The sequence below is a fragment of the Haemorhous mexicanus genome, chromosome 3, assembly GCF_027477595.1.
Source record: "Haemorhous mexicanus isolate bHaeMex1 chromosome 3, bHaeMex1.pri, whole genome shotgun sequence".
Taxonomy (NCBI): Eukaryota; Metazoa; Chordata; class Aves; order Passeriformes; family Fringillidae; genus Haemorhous; species Haemorhous mexicanus.
This window is the reverse complement of record NC_082343.1, coordinates 116,129,790-116,151,313: the sequence shown is the minus strand read 5'-3', so window position 1 is coordinate 116,151,313 and position 21,524 is coordinate 116,129,790. Positions and strand designations below refer to the sequence as shown.

Genomic DNA, 21,524 nt, shown 5'->3' with positions numbered 1-21,524 from the left:
AACATCCACCCCTGCACCCCTGGTGGCTTTGGGGCACTTTGGGAAGGTTGGAGCAGCTTGGAGAGGGGTCCATCTGTTTGTGCCAGATGCCCTTGCAGTGAAGGCACTGAGTGTTGAGAAGAGCATTCCAAATCCTCCCCCAGTCACTGCCTTTACCTGCAAGGTGCTGATGGCTCCAGTGTAGGAAACTGCTGTGCTTGGGAATTGTTATTTATCCATCACAGAGGAAACAAAGGGCCAAAGGAGACTGGATAGAACAGGATGTAGTGGAGTAACTGATGGGAGGCTTGGGGCAGGAGATGATGGAAGTTCACCTTCAGTCCCACCACAGCCCCTGGGGGAAACTGGTCCGGCCACCATCCCAAATGCAGGTGAGGGTCAATATCCATCACACCTTCCCCTGGCTGCAGCTGCTGTGAAAATGAACCATCAGCCTCTTCCCTTGTGTCCTTTTGGGTTTTTTTTTTCAATTTAATCCCTGTCTTTGTCAGAGCTGACCCGCGGCCGGGGGAGAGCGATACTGCACCTTTCTCCGTAGGGCTCATATTTATAACAATGTGTAATGACTGTAGCAAAAGTCCTTGTTTCTGTATGTGAATGGACAGAGAAACAAGTGCTCTATTGTATTGATTAAAATAGTTCAAATGAGTCCTGTATCATTGTATCTCCTATTCTGGATTAGTGCCTTTTGGACAGTAGACTGTTCTGTAATTAAAATGTAGTATAACTGCTTTTTTGTACAGTTTTGTTTTAATAAAACTTTTTTTTAATTTGTGTTTATTTTAGTATTGTACCTATTAGAAAATAAAAACGTATAACTCAACACTGACCCTTTTCTTCTGTCATCTTTTTTGTGCAGGGCTTGTCTTGAGACCTAAAATGTGTCCTGAGAAGAAAGCGAATGTAGAAAATTCGTATTTGTTTGGGGAGAAGTTAATTCTTTGTGCACTCCCCCTCTGGAAGGGATGAAGGTGGTGGGGTGGTGGATTTGGAGCAGTGGAATCCCTTGGAATGGGAGCCTGGGCTGACTCCAGAGCCCTTTTGGGGCTCTCTGCACTCCGAGCAGATGTTGAGAGTGGAGCGTTCCCTCCTTTGCCCGGGGTTGTGTTTGTCACAGGCACAAGTGCTGCTCACACCAAGGTGTTGTGTCCCTGGGGATGGTGCCCTTCCCTCTGGGAACCTCCCCCCAGGCTCCTGGAGCCTCAGCAAGGGCCCTGTGAGCCCCATCCCAACCATGAAAGTCTCTGCTGAAGGTCTGGAGGGAGCAGAGCTTGGCTGCTAAGAGCAGAAGTTGAATTATGGAGAAGCCCCAGGCAGGAGGGGCTGTGGCTGCCCTCTGGGCCTGGCCTGGCTGGGCTGAGCAGCCTGGGGGGGTCTCAGAGAGGGTGCATGGGGAAAAGGTTCCTCAGAATGGGAAGAAATTCCTGCAGGAGGTGTGGAAGCTGAACCAGGTGGCAGAGAAGACACAAAGTCACAGGAACTGATTTATTCAGTGAAATGGTGCCCGGGTCCTGCCATCCTGGTTAAAATCAGCATGTGCAGCTGTGCTTGGGGGTTTGCTCGGGATGGACACCCCAAAACAGGGAGGAAGGCAACTCTGGAGGGGTGCAGGTGATTAATAATGAACTTCAGGGGTGAAAACTCTTTTCAAACTGCTCCTTGTGCCTCTCAGCCATCAAAGAGGGGGATAAAATTTATCTTAACCCTCCTCCTCATCAGCTGCCAGAGCTGCTGTGTTTGCAGAGGGAATTTTCTGGAGGGGGGAGGCTGGGGGTCATGGAATCCCAGAATGGTTTGGGATGGAAGGGACCTCAAAGCTCATCCAGCCCCACCCCTTGCCATGGGCAGGGACACCTTCACTATCCCAGGCTGCTCCAAGCTCCATCCAATCTGGCCTTGGACACTTCCAGGGATGGGAAAAACACTTCTAGGGGTGTCTGTTGCTACACCTGGGATGCTGGGATGAAGGCCAGCTCCTCCTTCACAGCTGAAAACCAGGAATACAGAAAAGCTCCATTTGGAGATGTTTTAAAAAACACAAGAGGAATAAACCCACGTTGGAGGTCTGTGCTTTGCAAAGAAGCTGCACTTCCAGCCCTTTGTGCCTGCTTTGGTGGGAAACCAGATTGATCAGGGAAAAACCAGTAATTTCTCACAGGTTGGTGTCCAAAGGTGAGCAAAACCTCCTTGGAAATGTGCCCAGCTCGTGGCAGGACAGCTCCTCTCTCCACTCAGGGTGAAGCCCAGGAGCTGCTGCCTCCCATGGCAAAGTTTGAAGCCAAGCGAGGCCGATGGAAGCGGCGTTAATTTGAAGGAAAACGGGGAAAAAGGTGTTCTTTGTTAGTTTTGGAGGTTTTTAAAAATTATTTTCCTGCTCTTTTTGATGGGAGCCTTTTCAAGCCAGCTTTGGCTGCAGAACAGAACGTGGCAGCATGGGGAAGGTGCCACAGCCACCTTCCGGGAAGAGCGAGGTTTGAACAAAGTGATGCCGCTTCAAACAGCTCCTGTGTTTCAGCCAAAGAGGGTTTTTTTTTCTTTCAGAAGGTAAAACATAAAAGGGAAGTGGCTTTAAAGGAAAAAAAAAGCTGTTTTCGTGTGCTGATTGCAAGACAGTGCTGATAAAAATATCCTTTGCTCGCTGAGTTTCAGTGGGGATGGGAGGGATCAACACGGTGTTTGTTGCTTTAGAAAAAAGCCAAGATAAACTGAAAAGCTCCACAAAATAATCCCAGTCAAACCCTGCCTGTTGTTTCCAACATGAAGCTGCATTTGGGAGAGAAATGGTACCAAAGAGAAGGAAATGATGTGGCCCAGGCAGGGGGTTTCAAGGACATCATGAAATGCTGAGGAGGGGTCTCATCACCCCAAGGCCTTGGCAGGGCTGGTTGTGGCAGTTCCCTGAGGAACATCCCTACAGACCAACCTGGAGCAAGGCAGAAAAGTCCTCGGCATCCTCATCCCACCGTGAATATTAGGAAAAAAACTTCCCCAAAAGGGTGGTCAGGCACTGCCACAGCTGCCCAGGGAATGCTGGAATCACCATCCCTGGAGGGATTCAAAAGCCATGTGGATGTGGCATGTGGGGACATTGGTCAGTGGTGGCCTTGGCAGTGCTGGAATCAATTCTGGAATCTCTTCCAAACTAAACTATTCCCATTCCAAACATTTTGGTGCCACTAACTGGAACAACAAAGCACACACATCCCAGCTCTAAAGAAGACGTTTATTCAGGTCCTGCAGGCGGCATCGCACGTATGATACAATATTACACTCATTTAGTATGGTACAGAAATCATTAAAAACTTTACAGCTCATTACAAAGTCTCTTTGGATTTCAGCTCATTTAAAGTACACAGAGCCCCTGCAGTGTCTGACCCTGGCAGGGCCACACGAGCTGGGACCAGCTCCCAGGGAACCCAACGGGATCACGGCTTGGGAACAGTGGAGAGGGCGGAAACCAAAGATGGACACGGGAGATGGAGGAACAAGACACTTGATTGTGACCCCAGTCGAGGTGTTGGGAAGTGTGACCAGCCCACACCCTTCCTCACCACCTCATTCCCTAAAATCCAGGCACCCCGAGGCCGCCCAGCCCTCGCTGCTGGCCCCGGGAAAAGGCACTGGGAAAACGAAATGTTGTGCAAAGAACCGGAGGAACCGGTGGTGGGACAAGGGGAGCATCACCATAGACAGGGCTGGACAACACCCAGGCCCAGCTCAGGGGGGGGTTCCACCCCCGTGGGGAGCAATGAGGGGGTTCTGCCTTTGTAGGAGATGGAGTTGGACACTCCACCCCAGCCACGGACAAACCCCTCCGCTCAAGGGCCTGGGCGGTGTCACCACACACAGAATTTGCTTCTGTTCGCTTTCCTCAACTCAACAACATCATGGAACAGCAAAGGGCCAAAACCTCGGGGTGAACAGGCTTGATTTTGGACATGGAGAGCAAAATACATCAAGAGCTGAACCTAACACAGGAAAAAGGGGTGGCTTGCCTTGAGAAAGCCCCAAAAAGTCCCTCTGAGCAGCCTCCTCTTGGCTGGCTTGGTGCCACAGACACCCCGTGGGGAGGAGGGACCCCCAGCCCTGCAAACACAGGGGGGATGGAGCCTTTCCAACCCACCAACACCATTTCCCAAGAATCTGAGACCCAGCCACAATTCAGGGGCACAGCCAGCAGGACTGAACCCCCGAGAGACACCAGAGGAGATGAGACACTCGATACAAATGACACTCTCCTGCATTAAATATTCTTCTTCCTTGTATAAAGTGCATGAAAATCTTGGAAAAATCTGCATAGCTATTCACACACCAGCCTCAGTGCTGGGTGGTTCCAGTTAAGAGCACCTCCTCCTTTAGGCTGAGAGTAGAGCTTTTCTAATATTATCAGTAAAAAATAGCTATTACTACCTCCATGATGATTTTTACCTCTTTTCTGGTCAGTTGGCTTAACTGGGGCAAAGCAACAGATGGCTTTGAGTGGAGGAATGTGCACTCACTGTGCCAAAAATCTGAAAAACACCTTTAGATAAGACTTCACGTGCCCAGGAAAGCTGTGAGGGAGCAGGAGAGAGTCAGGGAATCCTCCAGGAACACCCTCATGGCCAAATGTGATGGTTTTGGCTTTCTGGAGCTCGTGCTGCATCTGGGTGATTTTAGAGTGCAATCTGAGGAGAGGTTTTGTTTCCAAAGTCAGAGGAAATGGTGAAAACCAGGAGAGCTCTGAGCAAGGTCCTCCCTCCACGAAGGCACCGCGGGCTCCTCCTGCCAGCGGATTCCTGGGATCACCCCAGCCCTACTGAGCAGATTTGCTGCCAGGAGCAGTCATCCCAGAGGAGGGATATCCCACAGTTACCCCAGCAGCTGTGGGCTGCTCAAAGCACCCTTCACACCCCTCTCTGTGGTTCTGCAGCACAGCTGAGAGTGGGAGGAGAGGGAATCCAGCCTGGATCAGTCGGATCAGCCTCTGGCCACGTGTCCCAGGTGTGCAAACACCAAACCACGGCCAGGGCTGGAGCCCAAACAGCCCAGAGGAGTTTACAACCAGCAGCAGAAACAGGGAACCACCAACCCAGCTCCTTCTGCTCCTCCCCTTCTCTCCTGCAGCCTGGACACCTTTCCATGGGGACATTCTGGATTCCCAGAGAGCACCACAAGAAAAGAGGCTTCAAAAGGACTTGGAGGTTCCTCCCTTTGCATCTCCCCCCAAGGGGCCACAGAGCAAACACGGAGGAGTTTTAAAGACATCCCTAAATCCGAGTATCTGAAATGCTGAGACTGAAAACACACAACTGTGGGGAGGGGCTGCTTCACATCAGCTTCTTCGGGCAGCACATCAGAACAAAGTGCAATTAACAACACGGTCAGGGTGGAGTTCAGGGAACCAACAAGGCAGTGTAAGAGGCAACAAAGCAATCAGTGGGTGGTCTTTCATTGGCAAGACTCCTCAGACCCCAAAACGAAGAGTTTCACTGTATGGGCTGTGTTCATAAAACCGGTTTTAATTTTAAAACCCGGGATTTCAGCATCAGAATTCTTTACTACCAAACTCCTCCCCCATTGTGGCTTGGATGGACAGGAGCTTCGTGCAAAGGGGAAAAGAGGGAAAACTGTACACTAAAAATATCTTTAAAAAGCTGCTCTGTACATTTTATATTAAGATTTCTTGAGGAAAATTTAGGAAACACTGTAACTACTTACACCAAGCTGGAAGGATACACAACCCCTGGCAGTTCTACGCAGGCTGCATCGGAACCCAGCCCGCTTATTTCTGCTACAGATTAGCTTCTATTTTAATTTTATTCCTTCTGCATAAATGATATTAATTACAGTAAATCAGCATAATTATCTCCTTCACTAAGCATCCCTATCTCCTTTGATACCAATGGAGCTTTCCCTTGGACCTCGGAACCAGATGTTTAAGGCACTTGGATACCCACAGGCAGCGACTGGAGAGATATTAAAGTTTAATCATTAATTTAGCATCCTAAATAGTCCCCACGTAGCTAAAACGTCTATTGCTCGGGCTGTCCAATCCCCCCGTGATGACCAAACAAGATAGAAACAGCTCAGGATAGAAAAATCTGTGGCTTTTCAGGATTTGATGGGAGAATAAGCGTTGGCCCATCCGTGCGTGGACACACGGACAGGGATCCGTCCCCCGTGCCACAGGCAGCTAAAAACCAGCCACAAATAAAATCCAGTTTGATAAAAGCCAGCCCAAAATCAAGTTTGATAAAAGCCAGCCCAAAGCTCCCCCTTTCCAAGAGAGAGGCTGGTTCTGGGGATGACAGAGGCGCCTCCTCTTTGGATCGGCGCTGGGGATGGTGCTGGGAGAGCTCCTCTGTGGGGGATGATTGTAAAGCGCAAACATTTCATGTTTTAAAAGAATAAATAAAAATAAATAGACTGGATTGATCCTGTCATGAGGACAGAGACACCCTGCTTGGCAAAATTCTGAGCGTCTCCAAAGGCTGGGTGGGAACAGGGAAGCACTTCAGTGCTGACACCTCTGCAAAAATCCTCTTGGCCCACAGGGAGGAACCAAGGAGAAGGTCCTGCCACTCTGGGGCAAGTGAGAGAGGGGATCCTGCCATGGTGAGAGCAAACATTAAATGGATCAAAAATCAAAAACAGGGCAGAGCTGGCCATGGGCTTTCTCCCATTCCCAACAAACCAGCGGGGAAGAGCACGCTGCTTTCCACAGGAGAGTGGGATAACGGGGCAGTGATCCAAACAGGCACTGGTCCCAGCCACACAACCCAAGGGCTGCTGCTGCTGCTTTAAATAAAGGGACTTCAGGGGTTCTTTATCTCCAAACAAAGTTCTACTTTCACTCTTCTGCCCGTCTGGAATCATTCCCACCTTGCCCTTTCACGGCGGATTACGCGATACTGACACAGCTCTTACGGAATTACAACAGAGCTGTTACTGGGGGGAGGTTCTTCAGGAACTGCCCTGCACTTCCAGGGAAGCACTGGTGCCTGGGGAGGATTTTGTGGCTGTTGGGAATCTGTGGTTTGACCGATTTTCCTCTGAAAGGAGGAAGAGAAGGAGCTCATTGCACCCACCCAGCGCCGCGCGCCGGCCCCGGCTGCCGTCGGTTGCCCCCGGAGGCGTCAGGATTTGGGACAGGAAACAAAAGATCCAGCACCACGACGAGGCAAAGAATTATCATGTCAATCACCCAGAGCAGAGAGAACAAACCCTTCATTAGTGTTTGCCACCAACTGGAAGTTGGGACGGTTGGTTTCGCTTCCCGGAGCCACCGGCTCCCCCGGCCGCATCCCAGGGCGTTTGCTGGGCTGGGATCTCTCAGTTTGCCCAGGATTTCCTGTTCTCTGCGTTCTTCTGGCTCTTCTCCAGTCTCAGCGTGGATCCTCCTTCTGCCTTGGCCAGGGCTGTGAGGGAGGCCAGGCTGGAGGCTGACCCGGAGAAGTTCCCGCTCCTCCTGTTCTCCGCTCCCTGCAGCCTCAGGCCGGAGCTGCGGCGCCGCGCGGGGCCCGTGGCCCTCCTGACCCTGCCCGGCTTCACCAGCAATCCATAGCCTGGGTTACACCTGAAGTACTGCTTCCCCCCGATGGAGCCGTCGTTCTTGCCTGGCACAAGAGAGTCAGGGAGTCACAGACTGCTTTGGGAAGGGTTAAATCCCATCCCGGTCCAACCCGGCACCTTCCGCTGTCCCAGGGTGCTCCCAGACCCGTCCAGCCTGGTCTTGGATGCTCCCAGGGATGGGGCAGCCACAGCTTCTCTGGGCCACCCTCACAGGGAAGGACTGTTTCCTACAAAATGGGTTTTATTCTGTGCAAATTGGTGCTACTGCACCCAGAGAAGGAGGCAAGGAAAAAGGGCTGAGAGGGAGAGCAACTGGTCCCTAAAAATACACCAAGGAGGTAAAACTTCCCTGCTGAGCCCCAGCAAGCCACTCTGAGTGGGACACTCTGCCTTGGCCTCCCTTCCCACCTGCTCTATAATTTCTCCAAAAGGGGTAAATAGTCACTTCCATTACCAAAGTACCAGGAAGGAAGGAAAAACAGACATTTAAAAAAGCTTTTGGCTTTTTGATGTTTGAAGTTGAGGATTATCACTCCTGCCAGATCGTAAACCCTGCACAGAACAGGAGGGATAATTTCTCTAACTGGTGCCGTTGAGTTCTTTCTCATTTTAGATCATTTAAAATTCTCAGGGGAACTGTTCAGGGATTGCTCCCATCCATAAGGGGAGGTGGAAAGATCCAAGAGCTCTTTAAATGACATAAAGTCACAGCTTTGGCTTTTGGGGTGTTTCCTTCTTCCTCCCACCATCAGCACGTTGGGTCCAATGTACCCTCACATGGCCAGGACTTGGATTTCCATGTCCCTGGAGTTCTATCCCTGTTTGCAGTGTGACAAAGACACCACTCTGTGACCACCTCCCCCAAGTGAAGCTCCAGATGTGCTCCAACAAATCAGGGTCTTATTCCTTGTGGAAACACAAGGGGGTGAAAAAAAAATTCCAGCAACATCAGCAGCGGAGTCCTCAGCAGGCCAAAAATCTCCTGACTTTTCCATGGAAGCTGCTGCTTACTGGGATGGCACAGAATCAGCACAGGAGCAGCCTGACACAGGGAAGGTGACCTTCCAAAACTGAAATGAATCTGTAAATATATATATGTATTTTTTTTTTTTTTAAATTTTTTTTTTTTTAATGAGGCACAAACCCAGGACTGAGGAACTACGACAGCTTGCAAAAGCATCAAGAGCTCCAGTTTGCTTTCCAGGATGGAAAACTCCAGAGATTTTTCTGCAAGCAGCTGGGGAGTCACTGCCCAGTTCAGTTTTGATGGGAACATGGTGGGGGGCACAGGGAGATTTGGGAGCTCTGGATCCTGGACATGTTCTGCTGGATGAACTGCCCCAACCCCAGATGTGCAGCTGGGAGGAGCAGGGGCTCCCTGGGGTGTGCTGATTCACCACCCAGCCTGGCAATGCTGCACTGGCTGAAAGGATTGGAATAAGGAGTTTTTCATGCCCTGGGTAACCCAAATTCTCTCACTGTCACTGCACCTCTCCTGGATTTCCCACTGGCACTCCCTGACTTCCCCCTGTCCTGCCTGCTCCTGGAGAGGAAAGGGGTTGGGAAGCCTGGACTCCAGCAAGGATCAATCCCAGCCATCATCTTCCTCTCCTCTCGTGCTGGAGACACCCCATCCCCACAGCAACAGCAGCAGCCTCCCCAGGAACTGCAGCCTGGTTTCCAAAAAAACCCTGAAAAACCTAAAATCTGGGAGATGCACAGCTTACAGGTCAGAGTCAGGCAGGGATGACAAATGGGATGGTGAAAGAAACCTCAAATTATCTGTATGACCTGGTGGTCAGGGGGTGATTATTTCCCACTGCTTCTATATATATGTGTAAAATTATATATATATATATACTTTTATACATAGTGTGTGTATATATGTGTGTGTATATATATACAATATATATAAATATATATTCACTATATATATATAGTGAATATATATATATAGTGTGTGTGTGTATATATATATATACACTATAAATATATACACTATATATATATACACACACAGACAGAAATAGTCTTTTGCAATTTTAAAGCTTACTTTAAAATAAAATCCTCTTACCTCTTAATACCTATTAAGAGACTTTGCAACTCATTTAGCCTAAATGTCCCTTTGAGCTAAATCCCACAACTCCTGTTGTGCTTTCAACACCTTTATCCTCTCAGCAGAAGCCCAGAAGAGAATCCCATGGACACAAGGCCTGTCTCCTGCAGCTACTGCAGGAAAAGGAATCCTGATTCCTACTTCCAGTGTGAGAAGCCAAAGAAATGACTGAAAAGGGACAGTCAGGGATCACAGAATGGTTTGGGTTGGGATCTCAGAGGGGCTGGGAGTGAGAGAAGGTTTGGAAAAAGATGACAGCAGGGAAGACCTTCTACATTTCCCTTTTTAAAATGCCTCCTGCAATGGGCAATAAACCCCCAGTGGGTAGTAAACCCCCAAAAAAGCAGCTTTAGGATGTCTGCCAGCTGGGACACGCCAGCTGCTTCCCACCTGACCCAGGGGATGTTTTACCTGAAGGCAAATCCAGCTCCACACCAACCCATGTTCCTTCCTGGAAGTCCGTGGGCCCGATGTACCTGACAGTGCCAGTCTTATTGGTGCCAACTGTGACATATTCTCCCTCTTTCAGCCACTCAGGAACTTCGTTGGCATCTTCAGAGTCAGAAATCACCTCCAGTTTTTCCTCTGCTGTCTCTGACCCGTTGTGGTTCAGTCCACGGACACTGGAGGTGCCCTTTTCTCCTTCCTGCTGCTCTTCTGTGCCCAGGGAACCGGTGGGGTCTGATCCCAGCATGCTGGTGAAGGATCTCAGCTCTGATGTTTTCACCTTCTGGATTTTGAAGGGGGAGGCTGCAGCGCTGGGCTGGTCGGGATGAGCTTTGGGAAAGCCCAGCTCTGAAGCCCCAGGGGATGTTTCCTTTTTCCTGGCTGGTCCTGCTGACTCCACTGATTGTCTGGACAGTGACTCCTTTGGAGTGGAGGTAGAGAGAAGAGGTTTTGCATCAGTGGCTGCAGAGGCACCGCTCCCCTGCTCGCTGGGACAAGGAGAAGTGCAAGGCTTCCCATTCACTTCAGGGCTGTCCCTCGGCCTGGGGGGAGCACCTGGAAGGCTGAAAGTGGAGGGATTCTCCCTCTTTGTGGCCAGAGAGCTCTCAGGAGCCCTGTCCTGCACATCAGAAGGGACCTGAGCCACTGCAGGAGCAGGGGAGTCACTCCCTGCAGGCGCTGGACCTCCCGGCTGAGTCGCAGCGTCGCTTCCCGCTGCCAGGGCCTCGGAGAGGGTGGCTGTGGAGACACTGTGGGAAAAATACCCACTGGAGGCTTCACTCAGGGGGCTTGGTGGTCCCTCCTGGCAGTCCTGGGCCTGGGTGTCCCCTGTGGGCTGCTGCAAAGGCACTTTGGGTGTCTTCTCCAGACTCTTGTCCGCCTCGGGCGTCCGCGCCGCCGTTTCCAGCGGCTGCTTTGCTGCTTCCTCTGGGTTCATCTGAAACACAGGGGGAGAAGAGGGGCTGTGTCACCCAAAATATCTGGGCTAAAAGCACAGATCCCAGAGCTCTGGCAAGCAGCAAGGCTTTGAGCTTATCTAAATCCCTGTGTAGCTGCCATGCCCAGAAGATGGAAGCTGATCCCGAGTCAGCCCTGCCAGCGTGGGAGGATTGTCAGCTCACTCCTCCCATGAATAAGGGAAGTGTCAACCCCAAGAAATACACTCCCCAATATTTACTGAAGAATTATTTATATTACAGGAGTGGTCATTTGCTGTTTGAACAGCAGGATTTATATGGAATGGGAAGCAGCCATGATCCATAAGTCTCTCACAGTTATTTGGCTTAACTCTCTGGGGGGATAAATCATCCCCCTGCACCTAAACTGTCATTTCTGTCCCCATTTCCAAATGCCATTCCCACCTCAGAGCCACCAGCACCTTGCACTTCCAGAGGATGAAATTAACTGCCCCTCATGAGATTAACAGCCCATTTCAGTGATGTATTTCTTGGCTGTAAAGTTTACTAAATCTGATAGATCAATATCTTTTGCCAGCACATGTACTCTAAAAGATTAGGATGTCTCTAAATCTCTTTGGGAAAGAGGGAGGAGGGAAAAAAAGAGGTTGGAGAAGGGCAGATTTGAACAAATCCTGTCTCAGGTGAACATTTTTGTTTATTATTCACAATTTTGTGATTTCTCCCATATGGCAGTTGAGTGTCCCAAGCTACAGGATTTTCAGCTTATTCCCAAAATGCCTTTTCCACTGGAAATTTAAGCAGCATTTGAAGAAAGAGGGATTTGACTGAATTACTAGAATTTCAGAACCAAAGGTTTGCTAAGTAAAATGTAATACCAAAAAAAAAAAAAAAGTTTTTTTTAAAAAAAAATATTCCAGCAGATTAAAAACATATTGTTCACTTTCTATGGCAAGGGTGGTGTCCGTGGGGACTCAGGAGCTTTGCTCTTTCTCTGGATTTTCCCTTTGGATAACACAGAGTTTTCTAAGACAATAAAAGCACAGTGGGAGGCAGCTGATGTGCTGCTCAGGAGACTGAAGTTCTGCTGGAAAGTGGGAGATCACAGGCTCTATTTTCTCTCCAGCTTAGCAAGAGTTTTTCCATGATATCGTGGCAAAAATGGAGAATTAAGCTCCACACTTAGAATAGCCACATCCTGCTTATAGACACTGTCAGAGCCTAGAAATTTTCCTTTTAAAGCAGCAAATTTCAGCTAATTATCTGCTAATGCTTTCAAATATCAAAGTGTAAGCAGGAACAGGAGAGGAGGTTTTACCAGGACCTGAAACACAGCAGAATTTCACTGTCTCACAGCCAGGCAGCAGCACAAGTGCAACAGGTTTTAAACAGCTGAAGCTTTGGCCACCTCTGGCAGGTGAATATAAAAATGTTATGCTCACATCTTGGGGTGTGCTCACCTGTTTTATCCTTGCAGCACTGGCCTCCAGACTGGCTGACTGAACCATAATTCGTGGGACAGCCTGGGGGGAGGGAAATGAAGAGAATCATTCCATGAAAGGATTAAGGATTGGCAAACTGGTAAATGTTCAAGCTTGCATTTGAAATGTTGGGATCCTAAGCAAAGCTTTGTCAGGAAAGGATGGAAAACTAAACTTTCAGTACTTGAAATGGAGTTTGTCAAAAAGAGAGGGAGAGAGGTTTTTTACACAGGCAGAGGGGATGCTTTTAAGCTAAAAAAGATTTAGGTTAGATATTAGGACAGGATTCTTGGCTGGGAGGCTGGGGAGGCCCTGGCACAGGTTAACCAGAGGAGCTGTGGCTGCCCCTGGATCCCTGGAAGTGTTCCAAAACCACCTGGATGTGGCACTTGAGGACATGGACTGGTCCTGACCATGGGGGTGGTGCTGGACTTGATGATCTTCGAGGCCTTTTCCAACTTTAAGGATCTCTGGTTTGATCTCCAGAACTCTTTCTCCTTTTCCAGTCTCTAAATTCAGTTTGGACCTGAGCATTATTGGCTTGAACACAAAAAGGAAGGCAGAACCCAGGTCTGTGCATCCCCTTTGCCAGGAGGACAATCCTCCTGGCACTGACAAGAAATGGCCCTCACTTGCTCCATATTCAGGTTTTTATGCTGCAGATTTGAAATAATCCCTCTCCTGAGAGCAGAGCAGCACTCTGTGACACCTGATATAAATCTGAGGTTTTGCTGTTGGCTGGGGCTGTCACACAGCAGGGGAAGGAGCCACCAGATCAGCTGAGAGCCTCAGGACAGGGAAGCAAGAAGAGAAGGAGAGAGGAGAAAAAGGCAGAAGAATCTCTTTAGCACTGTTAAATAATGCACTGCAGGGGCAGGTTCAGGCTCTGAGGGGCAGAGCTCCTTAAGGGAGACACATTCCACAATTTGGGAGCTGCCTGCTTTTATTTATTTTTTTTTTTTCCCCCAGGGATTCCTTCTGTACAAACACACAGGCAGTGCTCAGCTCCCAGAAGTGATTCCCAAAATTCAGCACTGAAATCTTCCAGCTGGAGAGTGGGGAACCTTCTCTTGCATCCCTTCTAAGCCCAGGAAAGCAGGAATGTGAATGATCTTACCCTCCAGAGGAATAAACAGGGGAGAGAAGAACAGCTTTTATTTATACAGAGATTGCACCAGGCTAAAAAACCAACATGGTTCAAGGTAGGAAATAAAAAGACAGAAAATGGACAAAACCCCAAGAGGGTCACCAAATAAATTTTTTAAAGACATTAAAGCTGCAGTTCAATAAAAGGAAGCAGGAGAGGAGGGGGTTTGGCTTGTTCCTAAACCTGCTAAATGAAAATCCACCACTGGAACAAGGTTCAGAGCAAACTGGCTCAGTTTTGGGTGCATTTTGAGATCCTCACTGACTCAGGACCTGGGGCTCCAGGAAGCAGATGGAACAGAATAAACCAGTGAAGAACCCCTGCAAAGTTTAGGTTTTACAACATTTGGCCAGCCTTATTATCCAGAAATAAGCACTCAGAATTGGAATAAGGAGAAGTAGTTAAAACACTTAAATCAGCTCCTTTGATTCCTTTTTCTCCCTTTAAAACAAATAAATAAAATGTTTAGGATTTTTATCTCTCCAAAACCTCCAGTCTTAGAACCTGCAAATCCACAAAAATCTAAAAAATCCAGTTGGCATCACACAGCAAAAGAAAAAAACCAATGGGCTTTAATCACTCCTCATCAAGTTCTCCTCCTGAAAGGGTGACAGATCTCCAAACTACAGAAAATTTGCCAAGCAAGGTTTAGAAAAACAGGGAGAACAAAGGAATTCTGAGGGGGGGCACCTCCCAGCTTTGGTGCTGACAAGAAGCAGCAGGGCAGGAACCCCCTCAGAGGGCTCCAGACCTGTGGGATGAAATTCCTTGGGGAGGGGGCACCCTGAAAACAAAGTGTTGGGACTGTCTGGGAAGACACTGCTGGGTGAAAAATATTTCTGGATCCAGAGCCAAATTCTATCATTAAATGGTTGTAGGCAGTGGCTGCTAAAGGTGATGTATCTATTTATCCAGCAGCCTTTTACAGTGATGGATTCTGGCAGAATTTCTTCAGCCAAGCTGACAAAACACAGAGTGAGGGAGAACATGAAAGCTTTGCACTTTAAAGCATCTTTGATGGTCTTCTCCTGAGAGCTGCTGCTCTGTGCAGGGGGGTGATGAGGATAGAAAAAGCTGGACATGCCCCAGCTGGGTGCACTCCCATCCCAGGAATCCCCCAAGGGCTGGGATGGTCCCACACTTTGGGCAGCAGGGGAGGGGGGGATTCTGCCCCTCTCAGGTGAGACCCCACCTGCAGAGCTGCCCCAGCCCTGGGGCCAACAGCAGGAGGATGTGGAGCTGCTGGAGAGACCAGAGGAGGCCACAGAGATTCTCCAAGGGCTGGAGCCCCTCTGCTCTGGGGCCAGGCTGGGAGAGCTGGGGGTGCTCACCTGGGGAAGAGAAGGATCCAGGGAGAGCTCAGAGCCCCTTCCAGGGCCTAAAGGGGCTCCAGGAGAGCTGGGGAGGGACTGGGGACAAGGGATGGAGGGACAGGACCCAGGGAATGGCTTCAAACTAAAAAAGTGGAGATTTGGGTGTGATATTGAGAAGGAACTCTCAGCTGTGAGGGTGGGGAGGCCCTGGCACAGGGTGCCCAGAGAAGCTGTGGCTGCCCCTGGATCCCTGGCAGTGACCAAGGCCAGCCTGGAGCAACCTGGGATGGTGGAAGGTGTCCCTGCCCATGGCAGAGGGGTGGAACTGGGTGAGCTTTAGGGTCCCTTCCAACCCAAACCATTCCAGGATTCCATGGTGATTCTATCAATCTTGGATTTTTTTTTTTTTTTTGACATTTTCTGCTCACTGAGAGGTCACTTTGCACAATCTCTGAGGTGACCAAAGGAGAGCCCAACCTGCCACACTGGTGAGCTTGCAGAGGAAAAGCATTTGTGTCTCTCCCCAGTTACAGAGGCACCACCATCAATCCTGAAGGAACATTTCTCATCCCATCTATTCCACATCTGTATAATGGCCACCTCTTCAAAGAGCTGGGCAAAACCCATTTGGTATTTCTGTGTCATTACCCACTCTGTGAAATGCCCCTGGCAGCAGTGACTGATGCCTGCAGTGCAAAGCCTTTGATTTGGTGTCACTTGGATGAAAATCCCTCAGCATTAACACCCAACATGCACAAAGTTCAGTGGCATTTGAGAGAACAAATCAGGCCAGAGCAGCCAAGAACTGCCCTGTGAATGCCAGGAATGGCTCAGCCAAGGCTGATACAATCCTAAAGGGATTTCATCCTGAACTTCCACTCTTCTTTTGGCTTTCCCATCCCCAGACAGGAGGGGCTGAGCCCAAGGACCCCTCCCAGTGACAGTGTTATGGTCCCATCACTGTTGAACAGCAGCTACTGGGAACCTCTGCAGCAGAACAGAGATGTAAATTCATTAAAGAGAGATTCAAATCAGTTTGGAGCACTCAGGATAAAATACTTCCACAAGGTGTGCAGGGGAATGCAGGGAGAATTCCAAATTCCCTAGGACACAGCCCAAAAGTAAAGATTCCATTTTTAAAAGGTACCCCCCCCGCCCCAACAATATTCCTCCTGAAAATGATTTTCAAATTGATTGCAAAGTCATTAATCACTCAAATAAAAAGTCTCCCACCTTCCACAAGGAGATCTGAAATCCAGTGCAAGTTAATTTGTTGGGGTTTTTTTTTTGTGTTTGCTCATTTTCCTCTCTAAGCACACTCTGTATTTAAATATTAACCCAAACAACTCCCTCTTATTCCACAGCCCCTATGTGAAATGTCTCAGCCTGTAATAAGACATCAGAATTCCCCATTTCTAGTACAATTTATACAAAATTAACCACACCATTTCCTCAATTCCTTCCTTTCTAGCTCCTGGCAGATTAAAAGAGTAATTCATACCCATTTTTAAGTTTGTTTACAAAGAAATTCGAGTGGTTTGAAACTTCCAAAGCCAGTTTTCCACACTCATTCTCATCAAGAACTATTTGGGATTTGAGGATGACAGGGAAAACTGAGCTCAGAAAGAAATCAAAACACCAACAAGTGAGTCACAAGGAGACACACAGAGCTCTGCTGTGCAGCTCTGCTGGCTGCAGCATCCAAATGATTTTTCACTTGGAACTCTGAAGGAAAAAAAAGCCTTCAAGATGTTAAAGAAGGTTCTCTGAGGCCACATTATTTACATTTGATTAAGGAATGTCAGTTCTAGCAATTATACCGTGCACCAGGCCCATCCATGAAACTGTTATTTTTTAATGGACTGCCAGAAAAGGGTTTTGTCTATTTAGAAAGCCTTTCATTAACTGCATTTCATTAGTTTTTAAGATTAATTTCCATGTCTGCATCAGAAGGTGAAAGGGAAAGAAGTGACAGCTGCCCTCTTCATGTGGCTACACCATAAAAGTGAATTATATGGAAATTTGAAGAGTTTGTCCTTTCTTTTTTTACTTTTATTTTAAATAAATCTGTGACTCAAGATCTCTCTCTCAAGCCATGTGCTAACAAAAAGATATCTGAGCATCCAAAAAGATTCCTGGATAGGAAGGTGACCAAAATCCACTCACCAAATTGGCCACAGGAATTCCCTTCTGCCACAGCAATGCCAAAACCCCAGAAAGTGGAATTTAACATGTACATTTTTAATGTCAGCACCCAGTGATGCCCTGAAATGTGATTACACAGGCAGTTCCTGGAGAGCCACGGGGTCAAAAGGGAAAAGAACAGGAATTCTGCTTGGTGCACACTGGGGAAGCCTCAGCATGTGAATAAAAAAGAGGAGTTTCAATCCCTACATAATATAATTAAGCACAGACAGATGAAACTCTGCTTCTCCCCCCACCTGAATATTTTACACAAGGATTTTAAGCTTCTCCCCATCAGCAGGGAGGGTCAGAAGGCTCCAAATCTTGCACTCTGTGGTTCTCAGCTTTCTCAAGAATAGGCTGGGAAAATAAAAAGCAATTCCAGCCATCGAGAAAGCTTTAAATTGTTGGGGTTTTTTTATTATTATTTACAGACTACTAGCAATTAATTTAAAGGCAGCAGATAAAGGAGCAAAGAGGCATTTTCTAACTTTAAAGTATATAAACAGCTTCATCAGAACCCAATCTTTTAGGTACATAAACAGCTTCATCGGAAGCCATTCTGCAAGTTACATAAAGAATCCTATTATGCCAAATTAATTCAATCTAACTAATTAGAGAGCAGGAAGTTCTTTCAATTATTTTATGTGCTGTCTGAGAAACACACTTGAATACGAGAGCAGATTTCATTAATTGCGGTTCATTATTCTCCAGATTAGTTACTAAACTTGCAGCAGAAGGTCAAAGACAGCAATTCTGTTCACTGCCACCACCTTGACTGGGATGTCTCTGCCTTTTTTTGGTGTTTTTGAAGCACAAGCAACCACTCTAAACAAGGGGAGATCACTTTGCAAGGGGAATTTTGTGTGGGTTTGGCCACTTTAATGTTGATGCTGCTGCAAGCAATGGGCAGGACTGAAATAAAAAGCTGCTAAAATCATTTTTAAAGTGTAATTTTTGTAACTACTGATCAGGATTGATCACCTTTTTTACCAGCACAGGATCAGAGATTTGCTACCACACCCACTTGGAACAGTCATGGTGAACTTAACTTCAGCTCCAAACCTGGGAAAAGGTTCAGTCCTGCTCCTTTGGAATTTGCTTTTCATGGAATCATGGAATATCCTCAGCTGGCAGAGACCCACAAGGATCACTCAGTGCAACCCCTGGCCCTGCCCAGACCCCTCAACAATCCCACCCTGTGCACCCCTGAGAGCATTGTCCAAACCCTCCTGGAGCTCTGGCAGCCTTGGGAATGTCACCATTCCCTGGGGAGCTGCTCCAGTGCCCAAACACCCTCTGGGGGAGGAACCTTTTCCCAAAATCCAACCTGAACCTCCCCATATCTCAGCTCCCAGCCCAGGAAAGGATGACTCAGATCCTTCCACCTCCTTTGTCACTTCCATTCCTGAACCTTGCTCTCCCAAATTGTTTACAGCAACAAAATTCCAGCAGTTCCCAGTTAAGGGTCAGATTCCTTTGCAATTAAAGCCAAAAAAGTCCCTTAGGCTTTGCCTCTCCCTTACAGGTTTTTCTCCCACCTCACATGTTCATTTATGTTCCCTGCCACTGTGCACTGACATTTCCTTCTCCCACAGCCCCTAGAGGTGCTGTCCTGTATTCCCTGAGGCTCAGAAAGATTTCAGAAGAATTATCAGAGATAAATTTTGGAGTCCCCTCCGTGGCACAGTTTCTCCAGCTCCACAGGAGCTCCTGGCTGCCTGCCTGGAGTGACCCCCTGAGCCCCCCTTGTCCCTCAGCCATCCATCACCACCCCCAGCTCAACTCCTCTGCCCACATTTGCATCCTCAGGCCATCAGAAAGAAGCAGCACTGGAGATTATGGGATGGGATATTGATGCTCCTCACAATCCAGACTCGCTGCAAAGGCACCTCTCAATTTTTGTGCTGCACAGAAGAAGCTGGAGCTGATTCTGGGGCAATTCCTTCTGGTTTTTTTCCTCTCTTTTGTGCATCTTTCCTCAGGGTGGGATTAGGAAAAAGTTTCTCCCCAGATGGTGTTTGGACACAGGAAGGGCTCCCCAGGGAATGGTGACATTCCCAAAGCTGCCAGAGCTCCAGGAATGTTTGGACAGTGCTTTCAGGGACAGGATGGGATTGCTGGGGTGTCTGTGCAGGGCCAGGGGTTGGATCAATGGTCCCTGTGGATCTCCCCACCTCAGGAAATTCCCCAATTCCCTGGGAATGCTGACAGCAGTGAAGAAGCCCCATTTCCCTACGGACAGAGCTTCAAGGAATTTGTAAAACCTCTCAAACCAGGGAGGTGCATTTGCAATGCAGCTGATTTGTCCCATTGCAAAACTTGAAAGTAGAGAATAATTCTAACATTTCATTCCATTACACAGACCCACTGGTCATGGAAACCCTGGGCTGCTCTCCAGTGCCAGCACTGAAGCATCACCTACTCCTCTTTGTTCTTTTAAAAAACAAAGCATTAATAGCATCTCCCCTCTTATTAAAAATTGTTGAGATCACGACCTGGTTGACTTTCCATAGTAATCCATAACATAAACTAAAAATCTCATTAAAGAGATGTCTCTGTAGCTTAAAAGTTGATTTCTAGACAAATCATCCATGACTGATCTTGAACAGGAAAGGAGTGGGAACAGGTGGTTAGACTAGAGGCAGGAAATTTCTCCTCTCAGCTCTCACTGATTCACTGAGGATTCAAGAAGGTGTGAAAGGCTCTCACTGCAATTGTAAGAGCACCTATTTGCATCTCTCCATACCCAAATACCTTTAAAGAAAGTCACCACCTTCATTTTAATTCTCTGCAGTTCATAGATGAGGGGGTTTGTACAATTCCAGCCTCAGCACCAAGCAAGAGGTGAGATTAAAATGTAAAATGAATCCCCAATCAAGGTAAGAGTATTTCAAAGCTGCCTCGTTCTTATTTGTGCTACATGTGCCAGAAATTTCTTTTAAAAATATTTAAGTGTTAGTAGATTTATTTTTGCTCCAGTTATTTAATATTTTACTCTATTTCTATTATGTCAAAACAACTTCCTGGGATGTTCTTGTAACAGCAAGTTTAGTTGGAGCAAACAAAAGACCTGGATTCATCCACCAAAAAAAAAAAAAAAAGAGTTGTTCAGGGATTTTTGGGTTTGTTTGGAGGGAGATATTCTTTAAAATGTTTGCCTGCATGGCAAGAGGTGAAGAAAAGTCTGAGTTAAAAAGTGAGGAGCTTCCAGAACTCCAGGCAAAGGGAGAGGGTGAGAGCAGAGCCAGCATGGCCAGAATGGAATCCCAAAAACTTTCACACAAGATCTGGCTCCAGATTAATCTTCAGAGCAGTTTGTTAAAGCTTCAACATTTACTCTAGAGGGAAATATTCCTTTATAAATAAACATTCCTCACAAATAAAGGAGATGACATGATTTATAATGGGACTCTCTCTTTCATCTGGGTTTTTTTAAAAGAGAGAAGTGTTTTTCCAGTCAGCTTGACCGTGCCTCAACTTCTGCTCAGAGCACAGGAGCCACATCTGCAGCAGGTGGGAGCTTTGCAGCACAACATCCAAAAGGAAAAAAAGGAAATCAAATGCTTCCCTGACATGTGGAAGAGCTAAGAATGAACAAAAGCAACTGCCCCAAGTGCACAGGGCAAGATGGCAAAAGGTGACACGAGCTGGGATGAGGGTGTGGATATGAAATAAGGAATTAAATATGGAATTGCATTTTCCTCCTGGCAATACACAAACAACACTAAGTGCCCTTCATAAATGTTACCATTGTTGCTGTGAATGGGAGCCCATCAATCACCCTGGGAGTGGAGCTGGCACTTGGAAACAGCCAAGTGGGCTGAGTGTGGGTCAGTAAGTTCCAGCAGCTCCACCAGCCCTGGACAGGATGGAGGGGAAATGGATCACGAGGCTTTGCTGTGCCTAAAAGCTTGGTTTGCTCTGCAACAACTTTTACAAAACATCCCTCTGCCAGCTAGCCCAGCAGCACTCACCAATATTGGATTTTGTGGGTGATTTAATGCCTCACCTGCTGTGCCAGGGGAGAGCTGTGCCTGCCCTTCTTCTCATCTCTAACAGGGAACAGGGACTTCAGCAGCTTTGGCATCTGAGGCACCAAGGACTTGACAGGATTCAGGTAGGAAGCAGCCAGGCTACCAATACCTGTAGGAAAAACAAAATATTCATACATTAAAAGAATTATTCTTTGGAGAACGGGGGGAAAAAAACCCCAAAGCTGACCCAAAAACCTCTATAAAAAAAAATTTAAAAACTTCTTTTTAGTCTAAGATGACTTCTGTGGTCAAGGAATCAGCCAAAGGAAAGCTCTCTCTGACTTTTAGTGACACTCAGGAGCTGCAGTGACTTCATCCCACATTTAGG

General features: G+C 47.7%; 1 protein-coding gene across 3 annotated transcripts in view; it reads right to left on the bottom strand.

The window, feature by feature from the left end:
- Positions 1–3,209: 3,209 nt before the first annotated feature.
- KIF13B (kinesin family member 13B) overlaps positions 3,210–21,524 on the bottom strand; it is a 124,381-nt gene continuing 106,066 nt past the window's right edge. For all 3 annotated transcript variants that reach the window (XM_059843117.1, XM_059843119.1, XM_059843118.1), the window contains 4 exons: positions 21,172–21,305; positions 12,495–12,557; positions 10,082–11,054; positions 3,210–7,598 (listed from right to left, as the gene is read on the bottom strand). In XM_059843117.1, coding sequence (XP_059699100.1) covers positions 7,315–7,598; positions 10,082–11,054; positions 12,495–12,557; positions 21,172–21,305 — 1,454 coding nt within the window. In that variant the 3' untranslated portion in view covers positions 3,210–7,314. The remainder of the gene's footprint in view (positions 7,599–10,081; positions 11,055–12,494; positions 12,558–21,171; positions 21,306–21,524) is intronic.